The sequence below is a fragment of the Manis javanica genome, chromosome 13 (genome assembly GCF_040802235.1).
Source record: "Manis javanica isolate MJ-LG chromosome 13, MJ_LKY, whole genome shotgun sequence".
Classification (NCBI taxonomy): Eukaryota; Metazoa; Chordata; class Mammalia; order Pholidota; family Manidae; genus Manis; species Manis javanica.
In genome coordinates, this window is record NC_133168.1 from 85,648,052 (window position 1) to 85,658,660 (window position 10,609).

Sequence of the window (10,609 nt, forward strand, 5' to 3'; positions counted from 1 at the left end):
GCGAGGCCGGTCTGAGCTAGGACTAGACGCTCTCGCCACGGAGATAGCCAATCAGCTTGCGGTACCTACCAGAGGGGCGAAGAGGAGGTCAAACCTGGGTGAGGAAGAAGGGGCTTGTCCATCCACCAACCAAAAGGGGGCCTCGGCGCCGCGCCCCCTTCCCCCGCCCCCGGCGGTGTCGCTGTGGAAACCACAGGAAGCGAAGGTTGCAGGAGGCGGAGGGCGGAAGCAAGAAATTGAGTGACAGGGAGGGCAGCATTCACTAGGCTGACGCCGCGGCTGGGTGAATTCCGAGGTAGGCGGCCCTCGGGGTACCCAGGAGCAACCGGAGAGGGCTAGGGGCTGGGGCCGTGGGCTGGGGCGCCTGGATGGAGAGAGCTCCCGGGCAAGGGAACGAACGGGAAGGAAAGGGGAAATAGATGGCGAAAAGCCCCCTGGGACTCCTCGACGTACAACCGGAGCCCTCGCCCCATTGGCGGTGTCTTCACTGCCCTCTTCAATGCAAGGCCCTGCCCTGCCTTGCTTGACCCTATGGGTGGGTGCCGATATTTGTCTACCTGCGCTGTCCAGTACAGTCACCACTGGTCACATGTAACTAATGAGTCCTTGAAATGTACCTGGTCCAAATTGAGAGGTACTATTAATGTAAAACACCCCGATTTCAAAAGCTTAGTATGAAAAGGAAAATGTTAAAAATCTCACTAACTTTTGATGATTACACGTTGCAATGTTACTATTTTGGGTATATTGGATTTTAAAACATTAAAATTGTTTCCCTGTTTCTTTTTACTTTTTTAATGTGCCTATTAGAATATTTAAAACCACAGACACAGCTTGCGTTTGTGGCTAGCAGTTGTGACTCTCCCCCTGGCTGTATTTCTCAGTGCTGATATGGGGTCACGCTATGCTTTTCCCCTCTTGGTGGTCATGAGCAGACTGGAGAGGCTTGGTGCCACCTCACATACACAGACACACACACAGACTCATGCGCACACTCATGACTTCAGAACTGGGTAAAGAGTGGGCAGCACCTGGCACCTTCCCTCAAATTCTGTCCTTTCTCCTGGTTCCAGACTCTGCCCCCTGACCCTTCATCAGCTGTTGAACTTTGCGGAACTCACAGGCCCTGACATCAGGGACATGGTGAGAAATCCTCAAGGTAGATCTCTGATTCATAGGGGAACAGGGTGGGGTAAGCATGAGTCAATGCTTAACACTAGTCATCCAGGTTACGTTCCAGAAACTTCTGACGCTACAGCTTCTAGGGACCCCTGTCTCTGAGTAAAGAAAGCCAAAGCTGTGGCCTTTTTCACCAGGCCCTATCTGGGCAAAACAGATGAAAACATAAAGGTGCTTTATAACTGTGCTTTCAAAAGCACAGATCTTTTTCTTTGGGCAATTGTGGGGCTCACAGTATCGTGAGACCCTTTGTGCCTGGACAGGCCTCAATGCCTGCCCTCATTGAGGGCGACAGGGGGAGTAATCACTCTGAGGCCACAAGTTAAAATCCTACCAAGTTGAGTTACTTGAAGGCACTGAGGGGGCAGGATTGAACCCTTAAAATTCTAGCCACGTTTTGCTAGGCAGTTCTGCTAATATCCAGTTTCTCCAATGTGGTCTGAGTAGGAGTATCTTTCATAATGCTGTTTTCCAGCTAAGTAAGGCATGTGGTATCCAAATAGATATAGATATCCTGTCTGGAGAGATTCCACATACATGGCTACAGGCTCAGAATATTCCAGGATTTCCCCTTCAAGACTGTTTTCCTGAGCCCCACACTACTCAACAGGCACCAAATAATTTTGTGAACCTACTATGGTGAATACCAACGGGCATACAAATAATTTCCAACCCCCCTTCCACCCTACAAGTTCACAGAAAGGCAGGATCCAGCCTGGAAAAGGGAGTTCCTCTTTTTTATGATTACTGTGGGTGCAAGGACCCCTTATTGGCCTCCTCTAGCTTCCAATAAGTAGACAGCAGAAACCAAATCCACCCTCGGAATAAAGACTGGTCACTTTGTTCAAGCCATTCATGACATGATACCACAGCTCTGACTGTGCTTGTCAATAGGGACAGCTAGATCCTGCTTGTCCTCCTCAGCATCCCCAGCACAGTGGCTGATTCCTAACAATGACAAGTAGATACATTTGGTGTTTGCTGAGCCAATATAACAAGCCCCTTAATGCAGTTTCCAAAGGGAAAATTCCAGAAAGCTCTTGCTCTGTGGCAGCACTGAAGAATGAGCAGGGCCTGAGATTTGGCAGAACTTGTGGTCATTTGGACATTCAAGTTCTGGTGTATTTGTCCATTTCTCAAGCTCCTCCTGTATTTCCCACACGTAGGTAAGGTAGGATCTTGATTTTTCCAGAAACCCGGCTTAGCTTGTTTTGGAGTATGTAATAGAGCCAGTTCTGAGCTGTGTGAGGGAAGGTGTAGCATAGCACCAACAAGCCAGGGCTGGTTAGCCACTTTCTGCTATGTCAGGAGCCCCAGACAGACATTTCCCAAGTCCTATCTTGTCTCAAACTTTTTTTTTTTCAGTCCATTGGATGTGTTTTTTCCTTTTTATTGATATAATTTACATACAGTAAAATTCACCCTTTTAGCATACAGTTCTGAATATATACAGTTGTACAATCACCGTGGTTAAGATGGAGATCATGTCCATCATCCCCAAAACTTCTGGTCTCAGCCCCTGCCAACCACGGATCTGCTTTCTGCCCCAATACTTCTGCCTTTTCCAGGAGGCCCTATAAAATGGACTCACACAGTACAGACTCATGCAGCCTTTTGTTTTCTTTCACTAATAGTGCACTTGAGGTTTTCTCTGCATTATTTCCTGTATTAGTAGCTGGATCCATTTTTATGGCTAAACTGTGCTCCATCACATGGCTGGGTCCCAGTTCGATTACCCAAATTCACTCACTGAAGGACATTTATGTTTTCATGGCTGTTGGTAATCACGAATAGAGAATTGATAAATATTTGCTCATGGGCTTGTATGTGAACATAGATTTTAATTTCGCATGGGTGTTCCACCCAGGGTGGGATTGTGGCTGGAGTGCTTTTGAAGGTCTTTTTGATGTAGAGAAGAAGAGTTGCAAACAGGGGTGATCATTTTTTTTTTAATTAAGGCTTTGTCATCATGTGAATCACATATGACATAAGCTGAGTGCTTCCCATAAACAGAGTACTAAACACTTTACACTTCAGCCTTTTACACACTGGATGACCTCAGGAATGTCACGGGACCTCTAAGAGTCTCAATTTCCCCACCTGTAAAATTCAGGTAACACTAGGCCCACCTCATAAGGTTTCTGCAAGGATTAAATGAGATAATACACCTTGGCACATAGTAGGGCCATGTCAGTGTCAGCTATTACTACAATATTCATTTCCTGGCCCCCTCTTAATTTCATCTACATAGTAACCTTAGGAGGTAAGTAAGATCTGCTCTTACTCCTCATTTAATGAAGGACACACTAATGCTCCAAGAAATAAAGCAAGCTGTGCAAGATCACACAGGTAGTAAATAAATAAGTAGTGAGTCCAGGATTCGACCAAGGCTGGAGCTAACTAACTGCAGACTCACCTGATTCATTTAAGTTCCTCTATCAGAGTTCTGTCAAAGAAACAGAACCAGTAGAATATATGTCTTTGCGAATGTATGTGTGTGTGTTAAGAGGTTTATTTCAAGACATTCGGCTCTCATGATCATGGGGCTGGCTAGGCAAATATGAAATCTGTAGGGCAGATCAGCAGGCTGGAAACTCTTGGCCAGGAACTGATACTTCCTTCTTAGGAAAACCACCGTATTTCCTTTTCTCCTTTTCTCCTTCAACTGATTAGGCAAGGCTCACCCGTGTTATCCAGGGTCATCTACTGTACTTAAAGTCAACTGACTGTAGATGTTAACCTAACCACATCTACAAGACACCTACACAGCAACACTTAGTGTTCAATTGAACAACTGGGTGCTATGGCCTAGCCAAGCTGATGCATAAAATCAACCATTGCATATTCCCTGAGTTGAAAGCTTAAGAAGTTTCTATAGAGGCCATTTTTCCAATAACATTATGAAGTGCCCAGTGAGTGTCCAGGTCAAAGAAATCTAATGAAGAGGTGTTGAGTTTTTTGTGTATGTATTTGGGAGGGTTTTAAACTATTAAAACTTCCTGAAATTAACAGACAATAACTCATCCCAGCTTGGGGGCAGGGCAGGTGGTCTGAGACTGACAGGTTCCCAGAGAGAAACTGCTATCCTGGAGGAACCAGATCAGTAAATTTCTTGTGTTAAGCTAATTTTGCAGAATTATCTGGAGGACTGATAATAAAAGAGACTGTGTAAGGTCTCTCATCAAAGATAAACATCTTGCGACCACTTAACAAGCCCACACCCCTAACCCTTTGTCACCTTCCTGAAAAAAATCCTTAAAAGGGGGAATGGGGGGATCCCCAACCTTGCAGCTTACACTCTCTGAGGTCATCCTCACTTTCTAAGTGGGTAGCCTTAAATGAAACTTTCCCAATCTTTCAGCACGTCTTTTCTCTGATGTAGCCCACACGCCCCTTTCTCCCAGTGTGCACCTTTTTGCCTTAAATAAAACTTTTTTCTCAACTTTTCAGGAGGTGCCTCTCCTCTCTGAGGTCACCTGCACTTTTTCTCTCTTGAAGTGCGTAACTTGAAATAAAACTTTTACTCTGCTTCAAAAACAAAAAACTTCCTGAACTTGACCCAGGTTTACTCAAGGAAAGGGGAGTCCCTGGCACTAAGGCTGCCCCCAAACACAAGGACACACACAGCCACGTGAAGACCTTTAAAGGCCGCCACATTTGTTAACTCTAAATTTATGCTGTAAAATACTAGACAAAAATTCTAATTCTTTTCTCCCAGGATTGGTTCAGACCCCCTGCTGTGCTGTGCCCAGCGTGCAGGGGGATGGAGGGGGAATGCCCACCCCAGACCTCCTATGTTGGCTGGTGTGTGTCCTCATCCAGAATTCTTACTGACACAGTTGCCCTGGGATCAGTTAGTGGCCAGGGAGGGCCCGAATTCCCCAAATGGCCAGCAGGGGAAGGCCACAGTCTTCTTTCTCAGGAGTCCTAGCTTGCACAAGAGAAGCTTTCTGCTGTGGTGTTGCCAGGAAAGCGGGTGGCTCAGCAGAGCCGCCCACCAATCAGCAAAACTCCTCACTCCTTTCTCTGTGCCTGTCCTGTCCTGGGCATTTTACAAATATTGACTCATGTTAACTTCAAAGTCCCCTGAGGCAGGTACAGAGGAAACTTGAGGCCCGACAGCTCAGGAACCAGTGCAAGGTCATGCAGCCAGGAATTCCTGGAACTGAGAATAAAACCTGGCTATCTGGCTCCAGAGTTAGGATCACACCACCCTGACCTACCAAGCAGTTCTTCCAGGAACTTCCCCATGGGCTGCTACCACTGCCTACCCCTCTTCCTTATGCTCTTCTCAGGCATTGCCCATTTCTGAGCCTCCTTTCTCCATCAGTCCTGCCCTTGACCACAGGCACCCAGCCTCTGACCCAAACGGTATCATGTCACCCACAGATGAGGAAACAAAAGGCCCGAGAGATGTATGACACGCCAGTTTCCCTGAATCATAAAGGTTTGGGGTTGAGAAAAAGAAGCAGGTACATTAAAAACAGCCAAAAATAATTCCTAAAGCGTTTAGAAATAAACCCCTGCCACTGGATACTAGATACTGGCGGCAGACACTGGCAGGACCCAGTCCCTGCTGTGGTGGCAACTGCAGGCTGGAGGGGAGGTGACACTTAGCATGCAAACCAAGGAATAAGATAATTTCAGATTTAAGGGGCAGGATTTCTTGAGCAAATGATAACGTGAAAAGCATGAGAATCGGAGCTAGGAAGATCACATCCAGGGAGATGAGCTTTGGTCCTGGGGCCTCACCTCACCTCATGGGGACCAACACGGTGAGAACAGGGACAGTCCTGGGGCTCCCAGTTGCATTCTCCCCACAGAGGAAAGAAGGGGATGAGTGGGTGTTTTTTACTACCATGTTATTTAAGTTGTGGGAGACCAGGGGCAGGGAGACGTTAAGCGACCCGCCCTAAAGCAACAGTTTGCAGGACCAACCCCTGACCACCGTGAGACCCGGGAACGCAGGTTTATCAGCGCATCAGCGCCATGGAAAGGGGTGGGGCAGCCGCGAGGGGCGGGGAAGCCCCCAGCCCTGCCCCTCCCTGGAGCGGCGTATTGTAACCAACTGACCCAGGCAGGCGGTCACGGGCGGGGGAAGGTGGGTGCAGGGAGAGACTGTCGCCCTTGGCTCCCCGAGGAGAGCCGGGGCCTCCGTTGCCCGGTGCGCACGCCGCGGGGAAGCGTCGCCGAGGGCGGGGCGGGAAGGGGTGTGACCTCGCGCGGACGGCCGTTGGCGGCGCGGCCCCGCCCCGGATGTCGCGCGTCGCGGACCGGGCGGCGGTGATTGGTCTCCGCGGCACGGGGGACGGAGCGGAAGGTTCTGGAGGAGGCTGGCGGGCTCTGGAAGCTTCCACCGGACGGCTATATAGAGTGCAGGACGGGGCGGCGGCTAAGCCGGGGTACGGCGACATCTGGGCGGCGGGCCGCAGGGAGGAGGCCATGGGTAAGGACTATTACCAGACGCTGGGCCTAGCCCGCGGAGCGTCGGACGAAGAGATCAAGAGGGCTTACCGCCGCCAGGCGCTGCGCTACCACCCGGACAAGAACAAGGAACCCGGCGCCGAGGAGAAGTTCAAGGAGATCGCCGAGGCCTACGACGTGCTTAGCGACCCGCGCAAGCGTGAGATTTTCGACCGCTACGGGGAGGAAGGTGCGTGCGCGCGGCTGGGGGCGCGCCCCTGCCGCTTTACAGGCGGGGAAACCGAGGCACGTTGGTCGGGCGGCGCGGTCCCCGGGGTGCGCCCCAGGCCCCGGGGGCGAGGAGGTCCCGCCCTTTGGGCCGTGCGGGCCGCCGCTCTCGGATTGGCAACCGCAGGATAGGAGGAGTCCGGGCCGCGCCGCTCGCCCAGAACCTTCTAGCAAGTCTGGGGCTGCCCCTCCCCGGGCGCCTCCGCCCACGTCCCCTGAGCGGCGTTGGAGTGCGCGGGGGCCGAGGCTGGCTGAGCCCCGCTGGTGGCGCTGCGCGCCCCCGGCTCACCTGGGCCGAGGGGGGAGGGGCTGCTGCGTGGAGCGCTGGCGGGGTCGCCGGCGGGGCGTCGGGCGCAACCTGCGGTGGGGAACCTGCACAAGGGAGCGCCTCTGAGCGCCCGCTGGGCCCCAGCAAGAGTGGAGTGAGGTAATCCCTGGGAAGTGCTTACCTAACGCCGCGCCAGGCACGTAGACTGCGGCCATCCAGGTGCAGGGAGCGGGTGGGGCCCGCCTCTCTGCTCGGCCTCTAGGGCCGGCCCCCTTGGGGGAAGGAGAACGACGCTTTCTTGTCCACTTGCCCATCGATGACTCAGACTGTCTTCTGGGCTTGGTCTTAAGCAATGAAGTGAGTTTTCACATTAAGGATGATGGCAGTTAGTATATGGGTGTGAGAATTTGAACATCTGTTTTGCCCTTGTCATTTCGATTGTCGCCACACGTCACCATCCCAAAAATGTTTTCAGGATAAATGCTTACCTCAAGTGACCCTGGACCGTGTCTTTCTCATCTGATCTCTTGGTGAACTCTTAAGTTTTTGGATCGTCAGGGTCAGTCCAGAAGTGGCAGGAACTGGGTGGCCTCTTAAGAGGGCCCGCCCAGAGCTTGATCCCCTGCCATACTACGCTGAAGTACCTGGAGATGGTCAGGGTCTGTCTCTGCTACTGCAGTGGCAGGTAGAAGCGGGGGATTCTCCTTGCTGGTCCTTGATTTAAAAAAAAAAAATTCTTCCAAGTTTTTTTCCTCTTAGAGAAAGCTAGAGTTAAACCTTTGTTCGTAGCTAGCCATCTGACCCCTGACTTTGTCTTCCAGGCTTGAAGGGCAGTGGCCCCAGTGGCGGGAGCAGCGGTGGTGCTAACGGTACCTCTTTCAGCTACACATTCCATGGAGACCCTCATGCCATGTTTGCTGAGTTCTTCGGTGGCCGAAATCCCTTTGACACCTTTTTCGGGCAGCGAAACGGGGAGGAAGGCATGGACATCGATGACACTTTCTCTGGCTTGCCCATGGGCATGGGTGGCTTCACCAACATTAACTTCAGCCGCTCCCGCCCTGCCCAAGAGCCCACCCGAAAGAAGCAAGATCCCCCCGTCACCCGTGACCTTAGGGTCTCCCTTGAAGAGATCTATAGCGGCTGCACCAAGAAAATGAAAATCTCCCATAAGCGGCTGAACCCCGATGGAAAGAGCATTCGCAACGAAGACAAAATCTTGACCATCGAAGTGAAGCGGGGGTGGAAAGAAGGGACCAAAATCACTTTCCCCAAAGAAGGCGACCAGACCTCCAACAACATTCCAGCCGACATTGTCTTTGTCTTAAAGGACAAGCCACACAATATTTTTAAGAGAGATGGCTCTGATGTCATTTACCCAGCCAGGATCACCCTTCGTGAGGTAAAGCAGCAGACAGGGCAGTGTGTGTGAAGGGAGTTGGTTCTCTTTGAAGCAGTTATGGTATTTGACAGATTGCTCAGTGCTTGGCGTGTGCCAGTTTTGGGGGATCAGCAAGAACAAGGCTCAGCAGGACTCTGCTTTCCCAGAGCTTCCATGGGAAGACATGGATGGGGCAGGGTCTTAGCTGCAGAGGCTTGGTGGCTCAGTCCCTATGCCAAATAGCCCCTGGTCAGGAGTTGGGTTTCCTGAGCTTTTATCTAATACCATCCTTTTGTTTTCCAAGGCTCTGTGTGGCTGTACAGTGAACGTCCCCACTCTGGATGGCAGGACCATACCCGTTGTGTTCAAAGATGTCATCAGGCCGGGCATGCGGCGAAAATTTCCTGGAGAAGGCCTCCCCCTCCCCAAAACGCCTGAGAAACGTGGGGACCTCATTATTGAGTTTGAAGTGATCTTCCCCGAAAGGATTCCCCAGACATCAAGAACCGTACTTGAGCAGGTTCTTCCAATATAATCACCTGCATTCCCCAAGGACTGACCAGGGACCTTTCCAGAGCTCAAGGATTTCCGGACTGTTCCACCAGTTGTGGACCCATGAGAGGGTAGGAGGGCCCAGGAGGACAGGCTTTCGTACTGCTGAATGTTTTCCAGAGAATATATTACAATCTTTCAAAGTGGTGCACTAGACTTCAGTAGTTTTTCAAGCGATAGGGTGTGAAGTGAAAGGCAGTGGGGACAGCAGGAAAAGGCATTCCAGTCTGCCCCGTGGGGGCCTGCAGTCCCCCTGGGATGGGCCCACACCCTCTTCCTCCAGGCCCTGCCCAGGGGCAGGAGGCAGCCCTGCAGCCAAACTTGATCCCTCTGTAGTCCCTTTGCTTGTGACTGTTAGGTGGCATCACCTGCTGTCTTGATTATCAGACTCTGTACACTCCTCAGTTTCTCTTGTGTGACCAGTTCGTGTTTTATTCTGTATTTGTCTGCTACATCTTGTTCTTCCACCAAAGGATCTTGTCTTCTCTTCTGCCATCTCAAATTGACAACCAAACTGTATTTGCAGAACTGCCTGGCCAGTGCCCTCAAGCAATACCTCTCCTTCCAGCAGGACCAAGGGAGCTGGCCTCATGGGAATGAGAGAGTTGTGCAGCTGCTTCTCTCTTGGATGGTCAGGGGCCCTGGCCAGAGCGGGGTCCCCCTTGACCTGGGGCTCTGAGGCTGAGTGTGCTCACGGGTCACACCCTTCCTTTCCTTGATTGTAAGGCAATCCTCTGGCATACCTGGAGCTTACCAGGGGCCCAGATAGTTTTTTGTTTAATGGACTCTGGACTCAATTTCAAACGGATCTGATCCTTTTGAATCTTTCACAGCCCTAGTTATAATCCCTTTTGATAAAAGGGTCTTTGCTTCTGATTACAGGAGCACTGGAACGTCTGTTAATACGTTTTTATAATTCCGTGTAAAGTTGGCCTGCACTCAGATGAAACCAGTCCGTGGCAGCTGCTGCTGTCTGCATAGGACCACGATGGAATTCAGAAGGAACTTTGGGAATTGGGGCGTGGGGAGCAGGGTAGGGTTTGGAACAAGGGTCTCTTCCCTGCAGGCCAGTCCGGTGCTCAGATCTTTAGACTTATTGTAAGTTGCCACTGCCAACATGAGACCAAAGTGTGTGACTTGTCAGTGTGCAGCACCACAGCATTAAACACAGATGCTAAAACCTCAGGGGAGTGGTCTTGTGACTTTGTTTGAGGACCTTGTTGACAGGCTGGGGTGGGGCTGGGCATCTTCAAAGGCTGCTAGGCTGGGTGGGTGGGAGGCAGGAATCCTCTGCAAGGGGGAGAGGTCTCCCTGGGCTGCATGTGGGGTAGAGAATGTCAGCCTGCCCAGACTTGGCATCTGGGCATCCAAAGCAGTAGGTTCAGAACTTTTTCAGGGAAGGTTAGGCTCAAAGTTAAGCAGTTTCCCTTCCACGGTCATGGGGAAGTACGAGGTCTGTGCTCTTAAACCCGTGCACGCCTTGGCCGGGTGTGGGGCAGGCCCTGGCCAAACCTGCCCAGAATTCCAGCCCAGGGCTG

The 10,609-nt window shown here is 51.3% G+C and overlaps 1 protein-coding gene across 1 annotated transcript; it reads left to right on the plus strand.

The window, feature by feature from the left end:
* The first annotated feature begins 6,494 nt into the window (after positions 1-6,494).
* Positions 6,495-10,256, plus strand: DNAJB1 (DnaJ heat shock protein family (Hsp40) member B1). Its single transcript, XM_017655194.3, has 3 exons — positions 6,495-6,832; positions 7,960-8,540; positions 8,824-10,256. Exons 1-3 carry the CDS (start codon positions 6,622-6,624, stop codon positions 9,052-9,054), a joined length of 1,023 nt encoding a protein of 340 aa, XP_017510683.1. The 5' UTR covers positions 6,495-6,621; the 3' UTR covers positions 9,055-10,256.
* Positions 10,257-10,609: the final 353 nt, after the last annotated feature.